This window comes from Labeo rohita, chromosome 1, assembly GCF_022985175.1.
Source record: "Labeo rohita strain BAU-BD-2019 chromosome 1, IGBB_LRoh.1.0, whole genome shotgun sequence".
Lineage (NCBI taxonomy): Eukaryota > Metazoa > Chordata > Actinopteri > Cypriniformes > Cyprinidae > Labeo > Labeo rohita.
This window is the reverse complement of record NC_066869.1, coordinates 36,192,352-36,202,205: the sequence shown is the minus strand read 5'-3', so window position 1 is coordinate 36,202,205 and position 9,854 is coordinate 36,192,352. Positions and strand designations below refer to the sequence as shown.

The window sequence follows — 9,854 nt, the reverse complement described above, 5'->3', positions numbered from 1 at the left end:
CGTCATTCTGTTATCCCAGGCAATGGTGTACCAGTTCTAACGCAATGGCAAAATTTCAACCTCCTTAATGCATGGTTTTTCCTTCTGGAGCATCAGTAAGCTTTTTTAAATTTTGAAACAGTTTCTTTTTTTCTTTCACAGTGTGAAAAGATGGATCTCAAAATCATACAGTCATTGTTGGAAAGGGTTCAAATACACAAAAATGCTGGAAAACCAAAGAATTTGTGGGACCTGAAGTATTCTTCTGAAGAACAGGAGGCAGTTTAATGGTTCAGGACAAACAAGGGACTCATGAACAACTATTACTAAACAAAAAAATAGCTGTGGATCATTCAGGTAAGAACACAGTATTAAAGAAGTCCACTTCCATAACAACAATTTACAGATGATGTACTCACCCCCTTGTCATCCAAGTTGTTCATGTCTTTCTTTCTTCAGTCGTAAAGAAATTGTGTTTTTTGAGGAAAACATTTCAGCATTTTTTCTCCATATAATGGACTGATATGGTGCCCCGAGTTTGAACTTCCAAAATGTAGTTTAAATGCAGCTCAAGACAGTTAGGGTATGTCAACCGTATTTTCTCCCTCTCCCTAACCCTAACTTCAAAAATCATTTTGAAATCATCCTAGATCACTGCAGAAGTTCCGACTCAGTCTTTGCAAAGTGAACATGCAAAGAAGATCAAACACTCTTAACAAAAAAGGTAAAACAGCGATATAGGACGATTTTGAATTTGAGGGAGAAAATATGGTCTGAGTTTTTCGACATACCCTAACTGTCTTTGAGTCAGAATACACAGTTCAGCGAGAGCAAGACCAGAGGAGCGTTTGACATTGAAAAAGTATATAAATTGTATTATTTTAATGAAAATAACCGATCGTTTCGCTAGATAAGACCCCTCTTCCTTGGCCTTTACAACCGCATTTAAACTGCATTTTGGAAGTTCAAAATCGGGGCACCATATCAGTCCATTATATGGAGAAAAATCCTGAAATGTTTTCCTCAAAAAACATAACTTCTTTACGACTGAAGAAAGAAAGACATGAACATCTTGGATGACAAGAGGGTAAGTACATCATTTGTAAATTGTTGTTCTGGAAGTGGACTTCTCCTTTAAGAATCAAGAGGGTGCAAACTTTTGAACAGGGTAATTATTTTTTTCTTGTGTACTATATGTCAACACTTTTTAATGTGAAATATCTTATTCAGGTCCGTACTAAATTAACAATAACATGCATTTTGTATAATCCCTCTTACTTTGTTAAAATAATATTTTGCTGATTTTGAAAGGGTGATGTAAACTTTTGACCTCAACTATAACACATTTTGGTTTATATATATATATATATATATATATATATATATATGTGTGTGTGTGTGAATGCCTAGCCTAAACCAGTCATGCCGGGACGGTTGCCAGTACATTGCTATGTGGTTTTAAGTGGAAGTGTTATTACTAGGGTATTCTGGGCGATTGCTAACTGGGACAAGACAGACGAGCCCACCACAAAGTCTCTGATATTTTATTTCCTAGATATAATCCATAATGTGAAAATTTGAGTCTGATAGCAAAGTCAAAAATCTCACTTCTTTCTAATAAGTAGCATGATCTGATGCACTGTATAATTCATCTCTGTGGCACAAAAAGTATGATACAAAATTGAATATTAAGGATAGTTTTTTTAAACAAGACAAAAATCAGGAGAAATGTGCATAATGACTGTAGAATACAATAGCAGTTCAAATCTACTTCTAATGCACATTGCAACAACAGTTACGGCAAATGTGCGTTGGGTATTCATGTGCTAATTACATCAGAGAACATGCAACTGACCCACATTTCTGTTGGCCTAGAAGATGCTGTAACATTAAAGCAAACAGGAAAATCCCACACTTTTTGTAATCAGGCCAGAAAACAACACTAATGCTTAGGTAACTGGTTATTGCATTACTGATTATTGATTAATCGTAGCTAAAAATATAACAATATTCTTCCAGTGTTTGTGAAGGTGGTCTTAGTGTTAGTCTTAAGATTCTAACTCAGCGTTTCTCACAAAATATTTTAGAATTTAGCATAACTCAACTGTTTATTTTAAAAATGCCCATAGAGATTTCTTTGCCAGGCCTAAAATCATGTTGCTTCACACACGAGTGGACTTCCTTAAATATCCAGTGGAAACCCTGGCTTTTTGGGGAAAAAAAAGAAAGAACTCCTTTTAAGTAATCTAGAGGCCCTCTGGTGGATCCAGGTCCCCTGGTTGAGAACCACTGTTCTCAACTTGCATCGGAGCCTCGTGTTTTTATTTTATTGACATGGATATAACGTTACATTTTGAATGTTCCAGACATTTTAAATCACCCAGAATTGCACAATTCATGCCCAGATCTCAGCTCTTGTGTTTATGTAGCAACCCGCAAGCCTTAATATTAAGAATAAAGTGGTCTCAAGTTAGAACTAGCCTTAATAAAAACAAGATATTTTACTTTTCTGATGATGCAGCTCCTCACCACAAACCAACCCCCTGTAAACTGAAAACAGCACTTAGGTTGGCTTTATTTACTGCAAACCAGTAATTCTACATGTCACTACTGACAGAATCAATAAGCTCATTTGAGACTGATCATAAAACTTAGCCTTACTGCCCTCCACAGGACAGTGTGCACATGGCAGGAGGAGAAGCCCTCTGATTTTCAGGTTAGAGAAGGACAAAAAAAAAAACAAAAAAAACACAACATTCATTGTGCAAATGTAAAAATAAACAAAGAATCTAAATAATCCTTTGAAATGTTTGTTAAAAAAATCAGGGTTTAATTGAGGTTGCATAACATACTTACAAATATATTTGCATGTGACTTGCATTGTCAACTCATTGACAGTTGACAAGGTCATTCAGAATTAGGTATTAATGTCATTTAAAAAAATTCCCGCTCTCTGTTAACACCCTAACAAAACAATATGATTCCTACCGAGAGCAACAACAGGTACAAAAATATCAGACACATCACATTTTCTGTTTTCAGTCTCAAAGTTGGCACGATGTGCATTATCATCGGGGAGGGAATCCACGATGTGGGCCTCCACGGCCTCTGAATCCACCTCGCTCTCCGCGGAAGTTTGGGCGATTTCTTTCCCGACCCCTATCGCCTCTTCCCGCAGCGGGACCGCCCCGTCCGCCACGTGGTGCACCCCCACCTCTCTCTGCCATGGATTTGGGAGGTGGGGATTTGGGACGAAGTCTCTCGATTTCTTCAGTACAACCAGACAAGTAAGAGTTGGGCTCACTGAAGTGGGCAGCATAAGCTTCTACATTAAAGTTACTATTGGTCAGTGTGGGGCCCACAGTCAGCCAACCTGAAAAAATGCAAAACATTACATCAGAATAACCATACACTACCGTTCAATTGTTTTTTTTTTAAGAAACAAATACTTCATGGAAGCCCGTTTCCACCACTGAATAAAAAATAAAAAAATTTAAGTACAACTTTTAATCTCATAATTCTGACTTTTTTCCTTGCAATTACAAGTTTACATCTCACAATTCCTTTTTTTTGTCAGAATTGTGAGATATGAACTCGCAACTCTGCCTTTTTTCCTCAGAATTAAGTCATATAAACTCACAATTGTGTGTTATAAAGTCAGAATTGCTAGATATAAACAATTGTGACATAATTGCAAGTTAAGTCAGAATTGTAAGATATAAACTTGCAATTCTGAGAAGATACGAGTCTTTTTTTCCCTGAAAATTGGACTTTATATCTCGCAATTCTGACTTTTTTTTTCTGAAACAGGCTTCCGTAATACTTTAAATTCATTGAAAGTATAATATAATTATACTGCCTTTCCTGTCATACTCTCGTCTCTTTTTTAACTTGTATTTTTGCGCCCAACAGAATATAGCATATGAGAACCACATGAGGGTGAGTAAATAATGCTCATTTTTAGGATTAACTTTTTCTTTTAGTGGGAACAGTCCAAAATCTAACCTGGCCTGATGGTGCTGTCCCTGCCAAAGAGGTGCAGCCGTCGACGGCCTAAGCAGAAATGTTCAATGATGTGGAAAATCTCCACTGGCTTTTCAATATTGCCCATCTCTGGCTCCTCTGTGATGATTAGGTCTATATCCACATTAGCATGAATGAAATCGCCATCTGTGCTCCGTCTAACTGTACCTTTGATACCCATCAGACAGTGCTCCTAAATGCACACACAAAAAGAGAGATGTCAGAGAAAAAATTGTTAAAAATTAGTAGCAACATATTGTTATGGCTTGCTCATTGCTCTAACCCAGCGGTTCTCAATTCCAGCCCTTGCACCCCCTCTGCATATTTTGCATGTATCTGGAAGTTGACATCAAAGGATATTCCGCCATGATTCCCAGTTCAAAGCATATATGTTCCATTTAAAGGGCATTAAAGTGTGCGGGACGTCAATTTAGCTTGTATTTATGTACAAAGGTATATTATTTCACACTTCTCTATTAATTTTTGTCTGTGTCTAAAGACGCTGCAGGTCATGGCGCAGCGCAAATCCGTGAATGAATGTTCCAAAGTAAAACTTCAACGGAATTCCTGTGCTCAGGGAGTAGGGAGCAATGGACACTGTGTAGGGACCATGTCAATTGGAACACAGTTCATGCATAGAGCACTCTTCTAATGAGCTGATAATCTGAATCAGGTGTGTTAAATAAAAGAGTCATGCAAAATATGTAGAGGAGGAGGGGGTGGGGGATGGGATGAGGACTGGAATTGAGAACCGCTGCTCCTACCAATTAGGACAGTGTCTCTTACCTTAGTTCTCTGGAACACTGCTTTAGGGTCCAGCGTTTTGGTCTTGCCAGGGTTGTTTTTGTTAGTCTTGATCCAACAAATGTCTTCACATCGCCTGAAGCCCCATTTCCTCAGACACTAAGAGAGGAGAGAGAAAGATGTTCAAATATGTTTGCAAGACTCATACACAATGACTGGATACAGCATTTTTGCTTGTGGGCAGGTTAGGCAGTAATGTATTTTGTCATTTACATTATCATGCGGTATTCAAATTAGTTAAAATGTTTTGAGTATTTCTTCACATCAAAAAAGAACTCATATTAAACATTTTCTTGAAATCACAAATATACCAGATAAATTTTGAGGATTACAGGTCATAATATTGTGAAAAGTTTTTGGGTAACAAACCGCTTTATTAAGACTTGTATGGCTGAATATAACGTAAATTATGTCTTTTACTGAAATATGTAGTAGTACACCCATTAAAGATTTACTTTATTTTAAAATCCACATTGTTTTATACATATTTTGGACTATGGGGGGTGCCATTACTTAGATGACATGAAATGGTTGCACTCTGTGACCTGCTATTGTTAGTTTTACCCCACCACAGCTCTAAATTTATGATTCTGATTAAGGAAAGAGATATTTGCAACAAACAGTAATATGCCACATAGTGTGCGTATGTTTGTGAGATTTGTACCATTCGGCCAAGATCAAGCCCTTCTCCTGAACCACACCACAGGAATACAAAAGAGCGAATAGATGAGATTTCCTCTATGTTCAGCTTCATGATCTATACCAGAAATTGATACAAATTTTAAAAAATAAACATATAATTTATATATAACTGAAATCAACTTAAAATAATTTCCAGTTTACATTTTGAGAGACATTTGGAATAACTCACGTCGTCCCAGGTCCAAAAGCGCTCGTTGGCAATAATGCCTGACTCTCTGTAATACTCCTCCAGTGGAGGCTCTATCAGAATCACATCAAACTTGCACTTCAAATCTCTCAGATCAAATGTGTCCGGATCGGCCTGCAGATACCTGACATGCGCACACACACACACACACACACACACACACACACACACAAAAAATAATATATTCATAAATACATGCAAATGAGACTTACAACAAGACACCATATTAAATTTAAAGGGGTCATCGGATGCCCATTTTCCACAAGTTGATATGATTCTTTAGGGTCTTAATGAAAAGTCTATAATATACTTTGGTTAAAAATTCTCAATGGTTGTGTAAAACAACACCCTTTTTACCTTGCCAAAATCAACAATGCAAATGAGCTCTGCTCGCCCCGCCCCTCTCTTCTCTCTGTGGATAGACGCGCCTGTTTACATTAGCCACATTTAGGCGCTAAACTTGCTAACTAGCACTTTATTAGGAAAGGTGATCGCAAAGATTCATAAAACCCTTATACTCACTTCTGCTGTAAGTGAAGCTGGATCATGAATGATTCGCGCGAACATAGACGGATATATGTAGATCGGGAGGCGCATTTCCTTCACAAACAAACGTAATCCACTGCATCTTCAGCGGCTCAGATATCGGGAGTAAATGAAGACCACTATGTTCATTATTACATCCAGCAACACAACACCTCAATCGCTCAATTGGAGATATTCTTGTCTAACTTACATCCCTGCTCTGGCATCGAAACAAAGAGGACGAACTCTGACAGCTGATCTGAGGTAAAACGCTCATGTCAATCAACTATCGTGGGAGTGGCCTCTGTCGGTGTGACACCACAACGACAGGCATTTGAGAATGGCTCAATTTGAAAAAGTGAATATTATTTTTAGAGATTCATTAAAAACCACTGCATGGATTTTTATCATTATAGGGTAGATTTGTACATGCACTGCCAACACACATTAATGTTCAAACAACATGTACAAGTGAACTTATCATCTGATGACCCCTTTAACATAGGTAAAAACAAGGCTGTGAGAGACAGACTTAGTCTTTACAGTGGCACACAAAGCATAAATGTCCTATTTTTTTCAAAAAGACGTTTCATGAGCCAAACAAATGGTATGATGTTAAACTGAGCTCATGTACATCCCTTATAGCCCCATTTTCATTCCTGTAGAAAATTAAATATGCTAATATTAGGCATATTTTGCATTGTCTGACAGCAGGTTTTCTTACATGGGTGGGGTGTTGGTGGCAGCAATCAGTTCATCTTTTAGTCGGATGAGCTCTCTTTGTTTTGGGTACTCCTCAAATCTGTCAGCCAAACCTAAAGCACACAGAGCACACAGTTAACACTGTCTCACAGCTGGGAATGAGAACGGAAAAAAGGCAAAAATACAAAGTGACTTGACCATTTACCTCCGTCTCGGATAAAATTCTGAGGTCTATGACCTGTGTCCACAAAGTGTTGGCAGTAATCATTGTGAGGATTTAAACTCTGAGTGCCCTGTGAAACAAAAAGTGATATTATCCTAAAAAAAACAGCTTGCGATAACTTTATATTTGTTATTTTAAAAAATAATCATCAACATAATGTAAGATCTTGCATGTAATTATGCAAATCATATAATGTGATAATGTTATAATTCTACCTTTAGGAAAGTGCTGGAGTCTTTGTACACCTCTTCATATTGTCCGCTCTCCTCCTGCGGTTGGAGCTCAACATCTTCCTGTAAGAAGATTCAAGATTAGCCCTGCCCTGATCTAAACAAAAATCAGAATTACAGCTGATCAGTGCTCACTCACCCTCTCCTCCACATCCTCCTCTGGGTCTTCACCATCGTTCAGACATCTTCTTTTAGCACCAGGAACTGATGTGTCAAATGATGCCCTACAGTAAACATAACACAGACAATAGTACAACTGACTGCATGATAATTGTCACTGTTATGATATTATACATAATCTATATTTAGTGTAAATGCTGCTCTATCATTATAGATTTGCTAATTTCAGTGGATAGATGTCTCAATGCTACAGTCATATTGTACTTACGTATCTTATTTTCTATCTTACAAACATGTTTTTGTACCTGCATGTCTCTCTGGTCTCTTCGATCTCTTTTTGTTCATCTTTACTATTTAGAACTGCACCGATGCTGTCGGGACTCTCTGCCCCGAGCTGCAAAAACAAAACATTAGCTTCGTAAAGCAATCACATTACTGAAAACCCGCTAACTACATTACAGTATTATTTTGGCAATGCTCGCTAACACTGGCTTTATGCAGGAAGCTGAAAAGTTGTATTTGCTTTACCTGTTGTGCAAGAAGCTGCCGCCTGAGCTTCTGTCTTTCACGTATTTCTTGCAACCGGCTGTTCATGTCAATACTATTTTACAGGGAAATTATTTCTCATACAAACATTTAGTGAAAACAATAGTGCGCCAGTAATTCATTGAAAACCTCAACGTGAGGTGCCGTCGCGCGAATTTTGCATCATCACGCTGCTAGACGCATGTTGTGACGTCAGTAAACTGTTTCTGATAGTTTCTCACATTTTTAATTAGAAAAAAATTATGGAAATAAAGATTTATTACATTTTCTGGTTAATAGTATTATGTTGGAGAAAATATTTAATATTTAAATGTTGGTCTTCAAATCTCAATTTACGTACATTTATAAAATGAATTTTAATTGTAAAATCGAATGTTTTCCCACATTTTTCAGTTTTCTTTATTTAAATTTGCTTATGTTTTATTAAAGTATTTATGTTGTGCAGAGACTTAAATTTTTGGACGTTTGTAATGTTTTTTGATAAAGAGAAAAAGTAGCCTAAACAGAAAGTGTTCACGTTCATTTATACACTTTTTCACTTTTTAAACAGTTAAGTTTTGTAAGTTTTTTTTTAAAAAGAACTCACTAGGCCTGCATTTATCTGATTCAAAGTACAGTAAAAGTTAGATTTTTTTTTTTAGAAAAGTTTTTTTTTTTTTTTTTAAACTATTTAAAATGTTTCTGTTTGAATATATTTTAAAATGCAATTTATTCCTGGGATCAAAGCTAAATTTTCATCATCATTTTCCCACTATTTAATGTCACATGATACTTCAGAAACCAAATACGCTAATTTGCTGATTCGCTGATTCGCTGATTTGCTGTTCAAAAACTTGTCTTCTTCTTCTTCTTCATATTATTATTATTATCAATATTTAACAGTTGAGTACATTTTTTCAGGATTCTTTGATGAATAGAAAGACCCAAAGATCCAAAGATCAGCATTTATCTGAAATACAAAGCTTTTATAACATTACACACAATACAAAAAGCTTGGAGTCAGCAAGAAATTGTAGAAATTAATACTTTTATTTAGCAAGGATGCTTTGATACATTGATCAAAAGTGATTATAAAGACATTTATAATGTTACAACATATTTCTATTTCAAATGCTGTTCTTCTGAACTTTCTATTCATCAAAGAAACCTGAAAAAATCTACGCTGTTTTCAGTATAATAGTAATAATAGTTTTTAAGCAGCAAATCAGAATATTAGAATGATTTCAAAAGGATCATGTGACTGGCGTAATGATGCTAAAAATTCAGCTTTGAAATCACAATTGTATTTTAAAATATATTCAAATAGAAAATAGCTATTTTAAATAGTAAAAATATTTCAGAATTTTACTTTTTGCTGTACTTTGGATTGAATAAATGCAGGCTTGGTGAGCAGACAAGACGTCTTCAAAAAATATAAAAAAATCTTACTGTTCAGAAACTTTTGACTGGTAGTGTACATATTTAGAAATTTCTGAATTAACTTTTTCATTTATATTTTAACAATTTTATTCAATTCTCTAGGCTACAATTTCTTAAAAATATTAATAATAACAAGGGAAGTAAAATGATAGAATGACTCAAATCCCCTGAATTTGTTAAGGTTCTCAAGAGAGACATCAGTAAACAGACACCTCCAATCTCTTCATGTTATGCTACATTTGAGGTCTGTAAATTCATGTTTTTTTTTCACACTTTTGTAAATTCAGAAGTCTCTTATGCTCACCATGGCTGCATTTATTCAGTTACAACTACAGAAAAACAGTAATATCATTAAATATTATTATAATTTAAAACAGCTGTTTTTATTTTAATT

The 9,854-nt window shown here is 35.8% G+C and overlaps 1 protein-coding gene across 1 annotated transcript; it reads right to left on the bottom strand.

The window, feature by feature from the left end:
- Window positions 1-2,195: 2,195 nt before the first annotated feature.
- Window positions 2,196-8,212, bottom strand: mettl14 (methyltransferase 14, N6-adenosine-methyltransferase subun). The gene is made up of 11 exons (XM_051108419.1): window positions 8,024-8,212; window positions 7,801-7,889; window positions 7,515-7,599; window positions 7,361-7,438; window positions 7,128-7,215; window positions 6,945-7,035; window positions 5,678-5,819; window positions 5,471-5,563; window positions 4,789-4,905; window positions 3,985-4,195; window positions 2,196-3,352 (listed from the first exon to the last, which is right to left on the bottom strand). Exons 1-11 carry the CDS (start codon window positions 8,087-8,089, stop codon window positions 3,048-3,050), a joined length of 1,365 nt encoding a protein of 454 aa, XP_050964376.1. The 5' UTR covers window positions 8,090-8,212; the 3' UTR covers window positions 2,196-3,047.
- Window positions 8,213-9,854: the final 1,642 nt, after the last annotated feature.

What these genes read in the sequence shown, in the direction of transcription:
- mettl14 (XM_051108419.1), bottom strand. Translation starts at nt 8,089, where the DNA reads ATGAACAGCCGGTTGCAAGAAATACGTGAAAGACAGAAGCTCAGGCGG. An exon ending in ACTCCAGCACTTTCCTAAAG is followed by an intron (nt 7,216 to 7,360) that starts GTAGAATTATAA and finishes TTTGTTTCACAG; the next exon opens with GGCACTCAGAGTTTAAATCC. An exon ending in GCTTTTGGACCTGGGACGAC is followed by an intron (nt 5,564 to 5,677) that starts GTGAGTTATTCC and finishes TTTCTGGTATAG; the next exon opens with ATCATGAAGCTGAACATAGA.